This window comes from Manacus vitellinus, unplaced genomic scaffold (genome assembly GCF_001715985.3).
Source record: "Manacus vitellinus isolate BGI_N305 unplaced genomic scaffold, ASM171598v3 scaffold_15_pilon, whole genome shotgun sequence".
In the NCBI taxonomy this organism is placed as follows: domain Eukaryota; kingdom Metazoa; phylum Chordata; class Aves; order Passeriformes; family Pipridae; genus Manacus; species Manacus vitellinus.
The window spans coordinates 5,932,808-5,951,361 of NW_021939122.1; the positions used below are offsets into that span (position 1 = coordinate 5,932,808).

At 40.4% G+C, this 18,554-nt stretch overlaps 2 protein-coding genes and 1 long non-coding RNA gene across 4 annotated transcripts; all 3 read left to right on the plus strand.

Moving 5' to 3' along the window:
* The first annotated feature begins 301 nt into the window (after positions 1–301).
* Positions 302–5,903, plus strand: LOC108639008. The gene is made up of 3 exons (XR_001920197.1): positions 302–665; positions 2,861–2,967; positions 5,741–5,903. It is a non-coding gene; the product is annotated as an uncharacterized LOC108639008 (long non-coding RNA).
* Positions 5,904–7,191: 1,288 nt separating this feature from the next.
* LOC103763127 (beta-microseminoprotein) lies at positions 7,192–11,664 on the plus strand. Of its 2 annotated transcripts, none has more exons than XM_018069362.1 (4): positions 7,192–7,326; positions 9,711–9,810; positions 10,345–10,447; positions 11,313–11,664. In XM_018069362.1, exons 1-4 carry the CDS (start codon positions 7,324–7,326, stop codon positions 11,440–11,442), a joined length of 336 nt encoding a protein of 111 aa, XP_017924851.1. In that variant the 5' UTR covers positions 7,192–7,323; the 3' UTR covers positions 11,443–11,664. The 2 variants fall into 2 exon arrangements, with proteins under 2 accessions (XP_017924851.1, XP_017924852.1); XM_018069363.1 differs by lacking the exon at positions 7,192–7,326 and adding an exon at positions 7,747–7,869.
* A 3,125-nt stretch (positions 11,665–14,789) lies between these two features.
* On the plus strand, positions 14,790–17,675 carry LOC103763128 (beta-microseminoprotein). Its single transcript, XM_018068864.1, has 4 exons — positions 14,790–14,818; positions 16,145–16,253; positions 16,724–16,829; positions 17,546–17,675. Exons 1-4 carry the CDS (start codon positions 14,816–14,818, stop codon positions 17,673–17,675), a joined length of 348 nt encoding a protein of 115 aa, XP_017924353.1. The 5' UTR covers positions 14,790–14,815.
* Positions 17,676–18,554: the final 879 nt, after the last annotated feature.

The window sequence follows — 18,554 nt, forward strand, 5'->3', positions numbered from 1 at the left end:
GCTCAACTCTCTGATATCCATGCTTACAGGCATGCCTTAGCCCAGTGGCATCACTTGCTGCTTGTACCTGGCCATGAGATCTGTGTTCAACTTCCTCAGCAGGGCAGAGTGCTGTTGGAATCAGACTGGGGGACAAGTTCTTTCCTGTGTGGCTGTAAGGACAGAAGTTACAGCAGACGGGTGTACCTTGTAATCCAGCCAGCCCCATGCAACTACTCAGCCTCATATATTTGCAGCAGTGTGAAATGAGCCAGAGGTCTTTTGGCAGGACTCTGAAAGGCTGCAGTGAAAGTGCAGGGTCAGGCAAGCAGGTTACTGGGAGATCCCTGTGGATCACAGAGGTGGGCCAGAGTACAGGACACAAAGGGCTTGAAGAAAATACACAAAAGACAGCTTTGAGAAGCACAGCACATACTGCAGTTGCTGTGCTCTTCTGCCCACCAGTTTCTGAAGAGCTAACAGCATAATGGGATGCTACAGTTATGAAGATACGGTGAAAGAGGAGGCAGACCTTTATAGATCTCTTCCTCATTCCACTTCAGCCTATTTTCTGCAATGTTGCTCCATGATGCAAAAAGCCACTGACTATCCCGAAGCTGCTTGTTAGCTCCACCTAAAAATTTACTACTCGAGACTGCTGCCAGACCATAAATCCTCTGGTTCAGGTGAGCCAACACTGAAAACTGGGGACTATACTGTTGAAAGTTTGTTGCTCTAGTGGGAAAATTTGCCTACATGCTGACTTGACATCAGTTATATGCCTCAAATTACATCTTACTCTGGGATTTCCCTACAGAGTTGGGGATACAGACACAAATATGTAAATCTGTGATTTTACCTCCTCAATGTAGTAATGAAATTAGCAGAGTTGGACCGAGCAGTGGAGTCCAATCCTGGCACACTTAGGGATTCTGTGCTATAGCAATCTGGATGATTTTCTCCTGGCTTGGATCACTAAGCTTCCTTCCTGTGAAACCAAGGCAAAAGTAGTGGGAGGGGTACTACAAACAGTTGGAATTATCCAGATCAAAGGGCACACTAGTACTCCTAAATCCACCAATTTAAACATAGGTTGAGTTAGCCTCAAATATTGTTCTTTATGTCCAACATCTGCAAACATTATACCAAGAAGCAATTGCAAAGCAGAGCAGGAGGTCCAGTATCTATGCTCTTGCACAAGCTGACACTTGTTTTTTTCCCATGGACTTGGCCCCCCAGTGGGTACCTATAATTTTTTCCGTATGTCCATAGGACTGCACAGAAATTTTAGCAGCTACAGAATGGCTGTAGGAGGCTAAAAGCAAGGTGATGCAACACTGAAATTAATTTGAAGGCTAGTATTGCACACCTGTTATGTATGATCCCAGCTAACTCTCTCTTCAGAACCTCTGCAGAGCTGAAAGCAAACATTTTCCTTTGGAGTGGATCCTGACTGCTCTCAAACCAAGGAGTCGATTGTTTTGTCCAGAAAATATCCCTATATAAACAACATGGCTAGCTTTATGCCAGGCCATACGCAACTGTATTAAAGAACACACACACACAGATTATGACATAACAGGAAATGCTCTGCATTCATACAGGATTATTAGGGGGATCTGACTTTTCCCCTTTACTTATTTTTTAAACTGTTTTCGTGAAGTGGTTACTAAATTCCCATTAGCTTTTGTCCATGAGGAGATTATAGCATACATTGAACAAGAAATTAGAGTCTCGATGTGACACAGAATATATATATTTAAAAATGTTTCCCTCTTCTTGATATTCTGAGTCATGATATGCCATATAGCTAGTCTGGGTAATTTTTTTTCCATGTGGATAAAAGTTTTGGCAGATGTACTGCTTAAACAGCCACACAGCACTTGGTTAAACTCACAAATATTTACAAAGTAAAAAATTAAAGAATACCACAGCCAGCTTTCCCAATAGCTAACAGAAAGTAAATATGTTTTTACAACTTTAGAACAGGATGCAAACAAAAGAGAAAGTCAAAATACAATTAAAAGTTAAACTTCTGCATCACATGGGAGAGAACCCCAACACAATTTGTGCATTGTTCTTCATTTTCCTTGCCACTCCTCGTTCTCATGCATGGGTTGTGTTGTATGGCTTGGTACAGATACAGAGATGTGTTGTTCAAGCCCTGCAATTACCAGAACTCCCCAGTCTCCAAGAGGTAGTCCCAGCACCTGCATTATCTGCAGGCTGCTAAAGGTCTTGGGGTTGACAAGCAAAGTCAGGGCTTGAAGATGCCTCAGACTTTGGCACACAGTGCAGAAAGGAGTGTCTATAGCTAGAAATAAGTACATATTTGCTGTCACTGGACCAGCACAGGAGCCTGAAGCCCCCAGACATACTTCCCTTCCTGCTTGATGTTCTTTGCTGGTTAATGCATTGACAGAACACATCACTTGCCTATTAGTGTATTTATTCATTTCAGGGAATTCAAAATCAGCTTTACTATAAATAATTAATTATAAACCAAGGGTCAGAAATAAGCACACTATGATTACCCATGCCACCTAAAAAGACCTTGCTGTAGTGAGTCAAATGACTTACTGCAATAAGCTGTGCAAGCAGAAAAAAAATAACCAGGCTGATAAATTCCGTTCAGGTAGTTAGAAATCCTAGGAAAAACAAAATCCACAGCAAAACTGGTAATCCTCTAAAGGAACTTGGACTTGGACACACATGGTTTCCCTCATGTGGATTTGATCCTTCTTTGATCCAAAAAGTTCATCTCTGATGGTAAAATCATGGGTTTGGAGACCAGCCACTACCCTGGAGTTCCCTTGGTGAGGTGTAGGAATACATACTGTGTAAGGAATGGGGGAAGCTGACTTTTGTGTTCTGTCTCTAGGTTCTACATTCTTTTAATAAGCTCTAAAACTTGAAATCTCTGACACACTTAAGGAAGTCAACCAAAGCCATGCATCAAGTCAGCATCAGAATGAAAAAATAAAAAAAGTAAGTTCCTGAATCACAGTTCCATAGTTTTCTACTTTAGCAAAACTTTGAAACATGAAACTCACAGGACTAATGAAATAGTGCTACCCTCCCCCTTTTGTCAAACAGTCAAGAAATTAAACTTCTCATATCAATTGTTGTATCATAGTTGATAAAGCAACATAGAGCCAGGATGACTGTGAATTTATGTTCCAGGTTAGATCCAGCAAAGCCTTTCACCAGGTGAGTTCTTGAGAACAAGGAGTGGCTCCACTGGAGATAATGGGCTTAAGGATGTACACAAGTGGTTTGCTTCATCCAAGCCCTAAGATCTATTTTGAAGGCTGCAGAAGTTAATTGGAGTTTTACAGCTTTCCTCAGAAGGCTTTAAACCTATTTAAACTAAAGATTGTACTTCCAACATTCAGGAGGTTTAGTTATCTATGTGACTTATGTGCAAATATTTACCTGCATGATAAATAAATTCTATGGAACCAGGAGTGAACTTAGCAAAAAACTTATTCTCTCATCAATTATTAATCCTCCATGAGGACACCAGCTCTCTGGCTGTTCAGGATCTGAAAGGGAAAGCTTTTTTGATGGAAAGTGAGAACACTGAATCATAGAATGGTTTGGGTTAAGGTGACCTTAAAGATCATATAGTTCCACCCCCACCTCTGCCATGGGCAGGGACACCTTCTACTAGACCAGGTTGCTCAAAGCCCCATCCAGCATGGCCTGGAACACTTCCAGGGATGGGGCATCCACAACTTCTCTGGGCAACTTATTCCAGCATCTCACCACCCTCACAGTAAAGAATTTCTTTATAATATCTGTCCTAAATCTGCCCTCTTTCAGTTCAGAACCGTTACCCCTCAACCTATCACTGCTCTCCCCATCTTTCCTGTAGTCCCCCATTAAGTACTGGAAGGCTGCTATAATGTCTCTCCAGGGCCTTCTCTTCTTTACTTGCTGCAGGTTGACTACTGCTAGAGATTATACATCAGTCCTGATACACAGAAATGGCCTTTCCTGACTACAACAGTGAAAATCTAGCCTAGCAGATTACAGTATGGTGTTTCTCTCCAAGGACATTGTTCTAAACTCTTGCTTATACTCCAGAGTTACTTAACAGTATTGAATTTAAATTAGTTTTTAAACCAGGGCAAAAACATTTAGTTGCACTTAAAATGAATCTCTGTAGCAGTTTAGCTGAGAGGGAATTTACTTAAACTACTGTTACTAAACTGCTCGTTAGACCTAATGCTTGGTGTAAATCACCATAAAGTTTACCTTTAAAATAAAATAAGAACACTAGGTTTTACATCAGTTTAACTGGAGGGTTTTTAAATAGCCTGGAAGTGAAACCAGATGGATGAGGCTTTTCTTTCTTTCTCCAGCTCTGAAAATATACTCAGTGAATGGCCCGGTAACAGTAGATTACCTTAAACAGCAAGTTGCTGGCAGGCCATGAAACAACATTTTGGGGACAACACGAGGGTAAATAAACGGCATTATCTTCCATCACCACAAAACCACCTGCCCTTTAGAAGGTCCTAGAAAGGTACTTCTAACCAATAAAAAAGTAATACTATAATAGCTGGACAGGATAACCTTTTCAGAGATTTCTCCAGGTGTCAACACTTCAGAGGAAAGTCTTCCTGAGAAGTTAAAAGAGACCAGACATGTTTAGCAGCATTCAGCTGGGAAATTAGGAAAGTTCTAAGTACGAAATTCTAAGTTGTCCTACCAACAAAGCCTTAAAAATGTTACCTGCTTTTTAGTAGTCTTGCATTCAGAAAAGGCAGATCTTCAACACTGTTTTCATAATCCAGCTATCAGCTTCATAGGAATACTGAAAATTATCAGAAATGGCAGAGCTGATCACAAGGATAATACACTTTTCATGGGAGAGCTTGTCAGGCAGTTTTGTCTCTCCTCATGCTACATAACAACTGGTGACAAGCAAATTAGTGCAGTGCTATGGAAGCAATCACTCTTGGAAAAAAAGTGTGTTAAAAAAGGAACTCACTGAAGACATAGCCAGATCTAAGACTTTAAGAAGGGACTAAATTCTTTTAGAGCAAGATCTGTGTATCCTGAGGTAGGAGGTTCAAAGGCACACAGCAGACAATCCACAGCACAGCTGGCAGAGCTCCGGCATCTTTGTCAAGAACTCACTGGCAGAAGAATAAGGTGTTCTGCCTAACAAGCACTTTGAAAGCAAAACCAGTCTTGCTTTGAGGTCTCTTTCAAAAAACCACAAAAAGACTGGCATAAAATTTCCTGTCAAGCCCAGGGTGACCTGGTGTTAGCAAAGCCCATGCACATGGTAGGTAAAAGGAAGGGAACTGTTTTTACAGTGGTGCAAGACATCGGTTGGTGCACATCAACTACAGTTTCTCTACATTTGTATGAAAGCCTTATATCATGAGATCTGGGAGAAAATATACAATCATTGCTGACAGAGTTTCCAAACAATGCTTAATATGACAAATAAGGACTAAGTCTTAATAGTGAAATAAACTGTTCTTACTTAATTCATGCTTTAGATACAATTTTTAAAAAAATTTTGGAGGAATTTTTTAAAACTCTGTAAAGCATAAAATCTGTACTAACAACAGCACCCCTGAGAAGAATTTAGGGATGGAAAGCAAATGTTTTCTATCTAAAACAATATGGTGCTTAAGACAGAGGATGAGATGCCTGGATATATATACAGGAAATGTCCTTCATAGTATCTGAGGTCATTTCCACAACACTTACAAGCTTTTACACTTCGTTCTATATTTAGATTTGAAATGAGATGCTGTGAGGTTGGAGGCTGTTCAGAAATGGGTTGCAAGAATGAAAGGAAATCTATGCTACAGAACTGAAGACAAAAACTGCTGTGCTCCCCTGAGAAAGGTTGTAAGCTGACTTGACACACTGTAAACAGAGACAAGAAGAAGACTTTTATGATAAGGTGCAATAATCTAGTATGCCAGAAGCAAAGGATGAGAAAGGATATTTATTGAATTTTTTCAATAAAAACATGAATATCATGAAATTTAAGTTTTACAATATAATGATTATATCAGAAAAAATAAAGCAGGTGTATAGTCTGAAAACTGAATGCTTAGTAACTTTTCATTAATTATGGATTTCTTACTAAAGGATTATCAAACCTCAACAGACTTCACCTTCAGCATTTCCTTTAGGGAGGTAATGGAATTACATTGTGATGCACTTAGATTTATTTTGCTGAATTCTTTGGGTTGAATTGTTATTAGTACTCAGCAATACATAGTGCATAAGAAAAAAGGAATGACAACTTTTCTTGCCACCATTCCAAAGTATATAACTGTATTTAGTTTACTCAAAAAAAAAAAAAAAAAAGAGCCCTAAATGATTTAAGTTGTAGTACAGCCAAATTTTCTTGGATTTCTGTGTTCAAAGTTTCTAAGCTTTAAAATCATGTGCTAAATTTCCTGTAGCAGATGACAAGTGCCCCACAGGGATGACTTTCAAATTGCTTGGAAGCATCTGCAAGAAGTATTTTTTAAATATAAGTAGGGCCACAGTCTGGTATTTCTTTCTGAAAAGATGTTGCAGGAGCAAGAAAAAGCAGAGCACTTGATTAGCACTCTGAAATTTATAATTTCTTGTGAAAGTTTTGCACACATAAAAGTGATCATATACTCTATCACGGTTATTCAACTCAAAGCCTGAATACTGCCATGGGAGTAACAGCAGGCTTTTGATTCGAGAGGAAATTCTTATTTTGGTTGAGGAGAAAGAGAAATGTTGTAATGTGTTCCAGCTTTGATTAAGGTCTCAGTGTTAAGTGGTTTTAATACTGGTAATGGCCAAGTACCTTCAGTTGGTTATCTTTCAGTGCACACTGCAGCATTAAGCATGAGTTTGCAAACATCCAGCAAAAGTTCCTGTTGCTATTGACACCTAGTTCACTACTCTCAGCATATTCCAGCCCACTGATAGCAGAAACTACTTAGCATGCACTCCTGCCACAGCTAAAAGTCACCTAGCCATATAATACTGCCTACAGCTTAGCTATCAATACTTGTGTTTCATCAGAAAGGCATTTTTTCTAATCATAATGCTTCCAAGAAATGAAAAGTTCTAGACTCAGCATTTTACTTAGGTCAGTGTTCTACAAAATCAAATATTTTCTCATTGCCAGCTGGCAAAGTTTCAGTGATTTCTTCAGATATTTCAACATAACTGCATTTTAAAAAGAGCAGGCTCTTTTTGCCCCATCTAGACTTGAACTGCATAACATAAAGGCACCAAAAATTATTCGCTCTCTGATTCCACATTAAGCCCTTCAGATTTCTTCTGGAGACTTGGAACTCTTTGGAAGCCAAGGTTTCCACAATGGTAAGTCTAAGGTTTAGATTTTTCAAGGGGATACAGATAGGTATTTGCTTTAAAACTGCAAAAGAAGAATATTTAAGGGAATAAATTAGGTACATATTTCAACTGTGGACATATTGTATTTAAAAACTGCAGGATGCAAAGGAAGTAAGACACTTTTGGGAAGATTACTGCAAATTTTGTTCTTTGTATTTGAATTCTTTGCAGGAAACTGTACAGATTAGTCTTTCATTTGCTGTTATCCTGTCCTCAGAAATGGTTGTGAAATCATTCAGAATTTTGTAAACATTTAGGACCATGCTTTTAAAACCTATCAATGTGAAATAAAGTTTAAAACATAATGGCATTATAATGAAAGAAATGTGTATTTTGTCAGCATATCCTGTCTGCTCTTTTCTTTTGATCTCTCAAGTTGTGTGCTGTTTCAGCTCTTCAAGCCTCCAAACGTGTTTGCAGAATCTGAATCAACAGTTAGGCCGAGCTAAATAGGTAGACAAAGCTTCTGGCCTAGTTTTCCTCTAATTTTTGCTCACGTAATCCCTGAAGGTACAGACATCAATTACTACCTTTGATGAGAATCTCAGGAATGGCATAAATCCTACAGAAGAAGCAGTACTTTCTATGAGACATGCTGATTCATAAATAGGGAAGAAATGATCATCTGCTTCTTTCTCTGCTTAAGCTTTACTGCTAGATTTCTGCTACTTATCTGACATATCCTTTGGTTGCAGCATGAAGTCAGTTCAGACAATGATTGAACAGCACAGACTTCCCCCTATATCTCTGATATCCTAGATTCAGTGGAAGTTCCAGAACGTTGATCTTTAGAGAGAGGAGCATGCCCAAGCTCATCTGACTGGCATTTCTAAGAACAGCATGACAAGGACAAACATTGGATCAAACAAGGGATAAAACATTCACAGAAGACAGCACAGCAAAAGAAGCGTTTTAGTATTTCCAACAAAGACATGAGGGACATGCCATGGCACTGTATGTGCTGTTGCAAACTGCTGAACCAGTGTGGAGGAAAGCCACCCCCAAACTCCAGCTGGATGTCTAATGTACAGCAAACAGCATCCCAAGCATGCTGAGATAGATCCTGTGTGGAAAGCCACAATTCCCTGCCCTCCCAAAGCCTGGGGCAGCTGCACAAAAAAAGAGAGCCCCACAGATTCATGCCAAATGCACAGGGAGCCTCAACAGAGACCAGCTGTTTCATCCTACAGCTTCATGGAACAGGAGCTGCTTAGACATTTTCTTGTGGCCAGGCACCATGGAATAGAGCAGTTGAAGAGTTCAAGTTTTTCTTCTTAACTTCTCTCGTTCTGGGGGTGGTGCTCAGCATGGCAACTGCCTCTGTTGTAGCCTAAAGCTTCAGGAACTACCAATCACAGAACCACTGTGGAAATTCAACATTATTCCCTTCCCAGACCACTCCATAAATCCTCCTCTCCTCCCTTTCACTACATCAGAAATGTCATTCAGCCCCATAAGAAAGCAGCACATCAAGGATTAAAATACCAAGTTTTTTCCACAGCAGCCAGAGGAGTTTTACCTTGGCTCACCATCTGCCTAAGGTTCAGGACCTTTCAGTGTCTTTCGGCATTTGTGATTCAAGCAACCCAAGGCAGAAAGCAGAGGTGCCTAAACCCAAAGCTTCTCCCTGCTATTTTAAACTCCATTTTCAAGCAGCCACAGCCTCTGAAGTTCAGAATAGTAACTTGGAAAGATCTACTCATGTTAAAATCCTTTCATGTTAGCCTGCAAGTGCTATCAAGAAAATCTATATAACTTCCTCCATTGTTTCTCAGCCTTTGGCCATTCCTAAACTTTTGCCTTAAGTTATCCAGCTGGAGCAAGCCATCAAAATAATCCTGTGCTCTCTCATATTCCTCCAGTCCCTCTGTCAGAATAACCATCATTACAAAGTTATGCAGGCTTTTTTAAAAGAAGTGCTGGTTGTTCAGCAGGTCCCAGAGGACATATCTGAAGAACTCTTACAGATGTTTAGCTGTTGCCAGCACTAGTCAAAAGGAAGTATGGCCTGTGAAGAGTCCAAACCTGTGTATTGATGGTTTAACAAAATGGCTCAGGTGAAGCTGAGCACAATGTACCACACTCAGATATTGTCCTAAGACACCAATTTGTATCTCTCTTCTCTACCCAGCCACCTATTTCAAAAAACCTATGTCATAGCACTTTGTATGTTCCCAAGTACAGGAAAAAGTAAGCAATGCAGTGAAATATCTAGAGTGTCCTTTTCCACTACTTTCACGTACACATAAGGTTATTTGTAATTTTGGTTCAGCTTCAGTGATGGCTTTGGAAAACAGAGATAATCAATGTGGAATTAAAGTCATGCTATAGGCTCTGTGTTTCTTTTACAGAAAAGCTTTCTGGCTTTCCTTGTTGCAATGAGCATCATCGTGGCCCTGGGTGATGCATACTGCTTTAGTAAACGTTACATGCCAGGGAAGGCTGACAAAGGTAAGAGCAGACAAGATCCTCTCACTTGATTGCTCTGTAGTAGCTTGGCTCTGTGTGGAGCTTCCAGGAAGGGCTCAAAACACAAGGGAGGAGGGAGATTTCAGAAAGACACAAATAGGAGGTTTCAGCACCGAGGTGACAAAAGTAGGGGTAAAACAAAGTCTCACCCTGGACTGAGTGTGGCTGCAGGAATATTATTGCTATTGGTGGTAGGTTGCTATTGCTACTGCAGCACCTGGAGCCCACACAGGAGTTGAGAGTAGATCTGAATAAAATGTGGTGCCAGGTGGCAGACCTGGCTGTTTGGTTGCTCACTTGCCCAGATCTGTCACACGGAAACCCTCTTTAATGAGTAAAGAAGAAAAGAATTCACAGCCTCCAAATAATTAGGCTAATAACACAGAGAACAAAATTACTTCTAATTTAATAATGCCAAGAAAAAAATTTTCAGAAAACTTCAAATAATTTTTAAACTTTGCAGCCTTTAGGTGGAGGCTTAAAGAACATGCTCTGTTTTGCTACTGTCTTCTGCAGGCTGTATGCTGAATGGAAAACTGTACCCCCTTGGACACATTGAGAGGACAGAAGATTGCTACAGATGCGACTGCAGCCCAACTGAAATGAGGTGTTGTTCAATGTAAGTTTGAACTTCTGGGTACCATCACTGCCCATAGGACAACCACAGCTTTCCATTTGCTGGGGATAAGGACACAAGAGAGCCTTTTGTCCCTCATGCCACAGAGCAAGTGAAAGCTCTTGACCATTTGGATCCTTAGCTGTGTTTGCCTTGGCTCACTTTCTGATGATGAGGAGTGGACACAGAGCCTTCCAGGCACATCCAGGTGGTGCTTGCCTTGAATTTTCTAGGAACTTGTGAACCCCTCTGCCACTGCAGTTAAATCTTTCCTTAGCTGAGAAAGGGAGGGTAGGAAAGAATTATTTTCACAAACGACTTCAGCAAAATTCCTCTAAAGGGCTTATGATGATCCTAATCCCTTTCCAGAGGTGCTTGTCTCCAGTGAAAATGCTGACCCTAGAATGACAAGGCTCTGCTCTGAAGTCTCTCTCCAACATTCTCCTTTCCTCTCATCCTGCCTTCTCAAAGGGCCAGAAATGGCTTGATAACGATCTTTGCCTTTGTTTAGGTGACAATCGGTCTATCAGGAAACAGCTACCCCCTTCTAAGCAAATTGGAAATAATGGAAACTTAATGGAACAAAGAGGAAACATGCCAAGCTCATGCTTATGTCAGACTGTAGAGTGCAGTGCTAGAAATCCCCATGCTAGTGCTGAGCATCCTGGTACATGTGCACAGTGCAGTGCAGCAAGGCATCATTTGAGGCCCTGGAAACTGCAGCTGGGTTGCACTCAAGGGAGCTGAGCTGGTCTAAGGCATAGTTTCAGAGATGTCTCACTCAGCAATAGTTCAAGCCATAATCAATGAAGTATTGAAACTTCTGTTGCTGTCAAGCTAACATTTGCTTTCTCTTTGCCAATGACAGATTTTCTACTCCTGTTGCTTATGACGAAGAGAACTGTGAAGTCATTTTCAATGAAAAAAGTTGTGACTATGATGTGGTGCTGAAGAATGACCCCTCAAAGGAGTGCCCTCGAGTTGCACGTGTGGGCTAAAACGTGGGCTAACACCTGCTCCAAACCTCTGCACTGTGGAATTGCTCCCCTTCCTACACATGCTTTGCCATCACAGAGAAGTACAATGACATGGGAAATCTACTTGTTCTAATTCAGCATATAAGATGCATTAATCACATACAATGTCTCCTTTCTGTAATATTTGCATGGGTGTCGCTGAGCTCTTTTGACTACAATAAATCCAGATGAAACATCCATCAATCCATCAATGCTTCATATTGATGTTTCTTTTTCTGCAGTGCCATGGGGCAGCGTCACCTTCTTTGAGAAAGGGATGCCTTTGCCTCACTACTCTGACATGTCTTTCTCTATGTTCCTTGCTTATCACTGATCCTTCATCCTGGGATCATGACCTGACAGGATTTTCCAGGCTAGCTGAGAAATTATCACGCACTTTAAAAATGCATTTGTACTGAGATGAAAAATTGTTTCTTATTCCACTGAAATTGCATTGAAATAAAACTGAAATTTGACTTATGGATGGGGACTTTGCTACACATGGAAGGAGACAGATCTGTTAAGATCAGAAGAGAAATGATATTGTCTCCAGCTTGAGCCTCCCATCTTGAATTGAGACCTCAACTCGAATATTTGCTATGCCATCTGTTACCTGAGGTAAGTCACTCACACCGCCTTGCTATAAAATTAATATGATTCTTTGCTAATTCCTATGCCTTGAGAGATCTGAGGCCATAATAGGCTTTGAAGTTTGTGGACATATGAACCTCAGAGTTAACAAAAATGTCCCCACCAAGATAAAGCTTCTTTCTCCACCTTTACAAGATGTTTCTGTGTCAACAGTGCACTGTATATTTTAGTGTTGTTTGCTGTGCCTTTCCTTAACACAGTTGTCCTTTCCTCATACACAAATGTGACAGACTTTATTTAACAACTGTAAAACCAATTTACATTATACGTAGCATTGTCAGTTTAAGGTCAAAAAGAATTTATTTATACCCTTGTGTTTACTTATGATCTGTGAGCTGATATGCCTCACTCTTCCTCTTGTTTTCCCCTTTCCAGTAGTGGTAATAGTCAACCTATTGGTTTTAATGACTGGATACACGAACTGCTATAAGGGGTCCTGCACTTACTCTCTCCCAAAGAAAACTGATCCCTCTCAAGAGAATGTGAGAGTAATACTGACATGCTGGGTTAAGAAACAAGGTTCTTGGACTGCTTTCATTTTTACTGTATCTCTTCTAGCTTTCAGTTGTTCATAGATAATAGCTGGTTTACTGGGCTGTTTTAATAACATTACTGCTCTGAAATCATGCTGTATTTCTCTCTGTCGAGTGCCTAGCACTGAAAGATATGGGAAAACAGGTTGATCATCTTGCATTACTCTGATTATCTCTGTGGTCATTAATGAGATGTAACCAGAAACTCCAGCTGAAGAATGACTAAATAAAATAGCAAGGTAAATCTTCAAGAAAGTCTCCAGGAATTTTTCCTGCCTTAGGAAGGAAGAGAACACTCTGTCCATCAGCCTAAGCGGAAAGAGGACATAGAAGTGGGCAGAGCGGTGATATTCTTAGAATGATTTAGTAAGTAATTATCTGGTTGGGAAGCCAACCAGATTTTAACAGAGCAACACCCGTTAGAGATACCAGTTCCCCACACAAGCAAGGCACCCATCAGCCCTGTACACGAACAACGTGAAGACATGCAACATTATGTGGGTCACAAACGATCTCAATAATCAATACACGGAATAGACTATCTACATTGAGTTTGCTGCTATGAGTGGTTTCGGCACAGCACATTGTTAGGTTTCCTCTGAATTCACAGATCACGCAAAGTGTTTTTTCATTGTCCCTAAACAGTGCCCAGGCTTAGACAGGTCATTCCCTGCTGTGTTTCAAAGAAAGCTGCTTGAAAGAACTTCTCTCCATACACGGCATAGCTTGCACATAGAAAACATGGGGGGTCCTGCAGTGGGAACAGCTGGGCAGTCACTGCTTGTCTGAAAGCTGAGAAAGAAAACATTTGTACAGTGGTTGGATTTTTGGGTTTTTTTGGAGTTGAGCAACAAATGCATCCTCTACCACTTAACACCAAACCAGCAAGTTGACTGCATTTTGACTGTAACAAATTCCATAAGTTTCACTCCAGTACACCAGCATCACTATGTGACTGGTGATTTTTGTTCACAAACTGCAGGGTGCTGCAGAGTGCCTGTCAAGCAAAATGCTGCATGCAAAGGCCAAAATGTGAGAAGAAAAATAAATTAAATAGTTCAGTAGTAGTAACAGAATAAAGGCAGTGCAATTTGCTGGTCCTTTTGTTTCAAAATATCCTGGAACATTTGCTCCAGATTACCTTTGAGGAAGTGGAGGAGCCAATACCTTGAACAGGATTCTGTGGTACTTCTCACAGTATTGTCAGCCAAGGTGAAATAGTTTATTTCAGCACATAAAGGTTAGAAAGAGCTGGCACACAAAGCTAGGGCACACCCTCGGGCATCCCAAGACGTAAATCAATTAGATCAGGCAGCATAGGAGCAGAACATGAGAAGGGACACTATGAATTCTCCCTGTCTTCACTGCAACCAACCAAGGCAGCTTTGGCCTGGGAACAGGGTGTAATACTTTGCTATCCTACTCTGACTTTTTTCCCCCCTCTTTAACTGGAAAATGCACATGGTCTGAAACACTGATAGTAAAACAAACCACAATGATGCTGTTAAATTGGCTTCATACATATTTGTGAGAGAATCCAAAGTGGATATGTGGGCTCTTGATTTCAGTCAAGAAATTCCTAGTGCCTGCACTCATGGGCTGATATGTTCTGTTGGTTTACCAGTGACTAAGAGTCAAGAGCATGAGCCATATGGCTGTGCCCATTTCAGGGCAGGGCACACATCAGCATTGCCAAATCTAATTCACTAGTAATAGGCTGATTGTGGGCAGCTTTAACAAACAAGGAAGAAAATGGTTATCCAGGACCCACTTTTTAAAACCCAGATGGCTCAAAATATGCATGTAAATTTTGTTGTGAGTGACAACTACTATGTCTCTAATGGGTTTCTCAGGGCGAGTGCTAAATATTCCTTCCAAGCTTGAAATTCCTTTCAACGTAGTTCCTATAACTGCTTTCCAGATCTGGTGTGACACAAAAGGCACATCTATTTCTTCAATGCCTGTTAGAACAAACTTTCCTGTATGTAACTGCCTTATGTTAATAATGTCCTCCCCATGAGGTCATTTTACAGAAACATCATTGTTGTTAGACTTTCATGGTCAGTTTGCTCAAGGACTGTTATCACAAATTCCCTCTCTATATAAGTTCACTGAGAACATGAGCTTCCTACTGGCCATCTCCTTACTGGAAGCCTCGTACTTCTGCAAGAATGGTGAGTCCTTACATCTTATGCTGTAAAAGGCTATGGTATGTTGCTATAGATTTTAATGGAGTTTCTGTTGAATTTATCTCAGTACTTGGTGATCTAAGCAACTTGGAGAATGTAAAAATTCTGTGTTATGAGAGCAAGCATAAGACAGAGAGGCATAGGCAGGTAAGAACCTGGCATAAAACATATCAGCATGTAAACGGCAGGAGATGTAACAGGACTCCAGCTAAGGCTTTATTATAACTTCTTTTCACTCTTCATGTAATCTTTGGAGCTAATCTCTTTCTGGCAGAAAGCAGCTCTGTTGTCTCTCCACCTAGAATTGGCCTTCATTTTTGTGAAAAGTCTGGATAACATCTGAATATTTAGTTAAACTCAGAAGTGTTATCTTCAGTTTTACTCCTTTGCTACTCTGTTGCAATTTTGTAAGTTTTAATCTCTTCTGTGAGACAAAATGCTAGGTTTTCCTCCTCTCATCTCTCAGAGACAACTTCTTTTTATAAGTCACCAGTTCTGTCTGAAACAGACACATGTACATATGTGTGTGTATGTGATTGTTTATTCCTGGTCTACTTTTCCTCTGTAACCAAGATTTTATATTAATCACAACTAATTACATCCCAGAATTCTTGCACTTATTTCCTTTATATCCCCAATGGAAGCCCTTCAAACATTTCAAACTAATATTGAAGGATAAGCCACTAGCTGAGGAACTTCAGTTGAACTTTCAGAAAAAAACGCTGACAAATGTCACAGCATATAGAATTATTTAGGTTGCAGAAGGACACCTGCATCTCATTTGGTCGAACCTCCTGTCTAAAGTAGGGCCAAGTCTTGAGTATTCAACTTCAGCTAAAGTTATTTAACTTGTTCCTAATCCTTCAATATTAAGGTGAAACATTTGGTAGTTCTTTAGACTCCAGTGAAAAAGGTTTTGCAACTATGAGTGAGGTTAGTGAAAGAAACAATCAGCGACCAATCCCATGGAATAAAAAGGGACAAGAAAAATTAATGGGGAGGGGAAAAGAATAGAACATGTTTTTTTCACAAACAGTATCTGGATCTATCAGTCCTGTTATCAGGCAATGCTTGATTTTAACAGCTTGAAAAGATAGATTTTTTTCCCCCCTTCCATATGATGCCCAGCCTCTGCTTCTTCTAAATGGTTCAGTATTCCTGATTGTGTGTTAAAGTGTTTAAACTGCAAAGGACAATTGGACTTTTGATTTGAAACCACAATGTATTTCCCTGTTTCGAATGGTAGTATTTATCATCAAGACATCTTAATAGTTACTTATGCATTCATATGAATTGTGTTTTCTTGTCCAGAAGACCATCTTGCCCTGCCTTCTTGTTCTTGCCATTAGTGTGTCACTGTCTGATGCTTCTTGCTTCTTTATGGAATGCAAGCCAGGGATGTCTGACGGTGTGACTGTAGGTAAGATGTCAACAGCTCTCAACTTGACAGACATCATCAGAATCACTGCCTGATTTGATTTGTCCCTTCTGTGCAATTTATCACCACTTAGAAATAAGTGGAAACAGTGGAAAGAAATCAATGGGAATGGGAGGGAAACGGGATATGGTAAGAGCAGAATTTATAATACATTATAAAAAGGAGAAGCTATTTAGGGAGAATCACACGGACCAAATTACAAATTAATTTTGTCCAGGGAAGTAGCATGGGCTGCATTAACTAATGCTGCCAAGAACCACTGGAAACAGAGGGACACAGCACTCTCTTCTCCCTGCATTACAAAAGCACACCCTGCTCTGCTGGGGAACCTCCATGTTTTGCAGATGGGGAGGTTCATGTAAAAAGCCAGCAAAGGTCCCACCCATTGTGTACAAGTAGCACTGCTGTTGGTGCAAGGATCTGACACTGAAGGCTGCTCACACTGTTTTCAGGCTGCCTTGACTCGGAAGGAAAGCTGCATGAATTTGGTTCCCGATGGAGGACAGACGACTGCAATGATTGCTCCTCTTTCAGGCACGGTATTAGCTGCTGCTCTAGGTGAGTGCAGAGCAGCAGTGGGGGTTTTTCTCTGCTGCCATGATACAGCACAAACCACTCCCCTTCACACAAGGGTTCCTGAGAAATGACCATGACCCTTCTCTCACTCACTTCATATCACAAACTTATGCATTCGTGTAACACCATCATCACTGAACATGCAAAAATTTCCTCTGAAAAATACAGGTCATGTTTAACAAAAGGTTTTTGATCTAAATAAAAAGAGAATTTAATTCTTCTTGGAGCAAAAGCTTCAGGCAAGTTACTGACTCAAGAGAGAACACGTAGTTCCTTAAGAAATTCCTCTTAATCCTAGTCCAGAGCTTTCCAAACCCACACATTGCCCCGCTTTCCCCTGCGAAGCAGCTCAAAATACACTGGCCTGTCTTTAATTTTTCCTAGAGGGACACCCAACCACTCTTATAATTCTTGTTCCATATTGTGGGTGAAGAGGAAAAGCAGTGATATGGGAATAGCAAGGAAACACAACAAACATCCCTTAGGTGTAAATCAGATCAGTAAACTACATCTGTGCCCTCATCCTGATTAAGCAGCAGACTAAGTAACATTTGAACTGGGAGCTTTGTGCAAGTTCCCTTTTCTGCTCCCAAACATCTCCTCAGTATAGCTTCTTCATATTAAAAGTGTAGATACCATGTGAGGTGGAAGCTGTTTACTCCTTGTTCTCATCACCTTTTTTCTTTTCTCAATGACAGCTATGCAACACCAGTTGACTACGATAAAGAAAAGTGTGAAAGCATTTTCAACAAGGAGACCTGTTCTTATAAAGTGTTGGAGAAAGATGATCACTCAAAAGAGTGCCCAGTCCATTCTTGGGTGGCATAACAGAAGAATGGTGGATTGGGGGGATATTTCCTTTTATTGTTTTAAGGGTTCTCTTTCACAAATTCAAGAACACTTAAAAATGCAGTTGTTGAGTGAAATCTACTCATAAATCCCAACACAAAATAAAACTGAATATCTACTCCCCAAAAAATCCCTTGGTTTCTCTGCCTTCTGCTTCACCATGAAGAACTGACCTGTTCCTCCCTTGAGATCAGACATAAAAGCTGACATTTAAAGTATCCTCAGTAGCTGCTAATCTTTATTCTTCTCTGGTCATTCTTCAGTGCCAGGGAGTATATTCTGTAATCTGTGCACAGCTGTATCTTAAAGCTAAAATAAAATCAGATGAAGCATCAGAAAGTCATGTGACATTTTCCTCTTTGAGCATGAAAACCAAAAGAATTAACATTCCAAAAACCATGGGGAAAAAAAATGAAAAGCTACTCAAAAATCTTTCTGAACAGTCTGTTTTTTATGAAAATGCCTTACATGATTAACTTTTATCCAATATGGCTCCCTGGAGACCAACTTATTGACTGCAAATCTATCAGCTACCCAATCTAACCCAGCACCCAGTAATCCATTACACTGACAGCAGAGCAGGGCCAGTCCTCAGCCTGAGGTCTGGGTAAAAGAAAAGGAAATTAAAGTTTTTAAATTGGCCAATGGGCAGCATTGTAGTTGGTGGAGTGACTCATCTGGACTGGACTCAGACGGGGAAGAAGCTCAGTAATTCCACAAACAGTAACTGAGAGGGATATGCTTGCCAGCATAAGCTCTCCTTTGGGGTGCTGCTTCATAATCTTTATGATACATTTATTCAATTGCCTCTTTCCAAAAGTGACCATGAGCATCCTATGTCTCCATGTTCTATTTCTC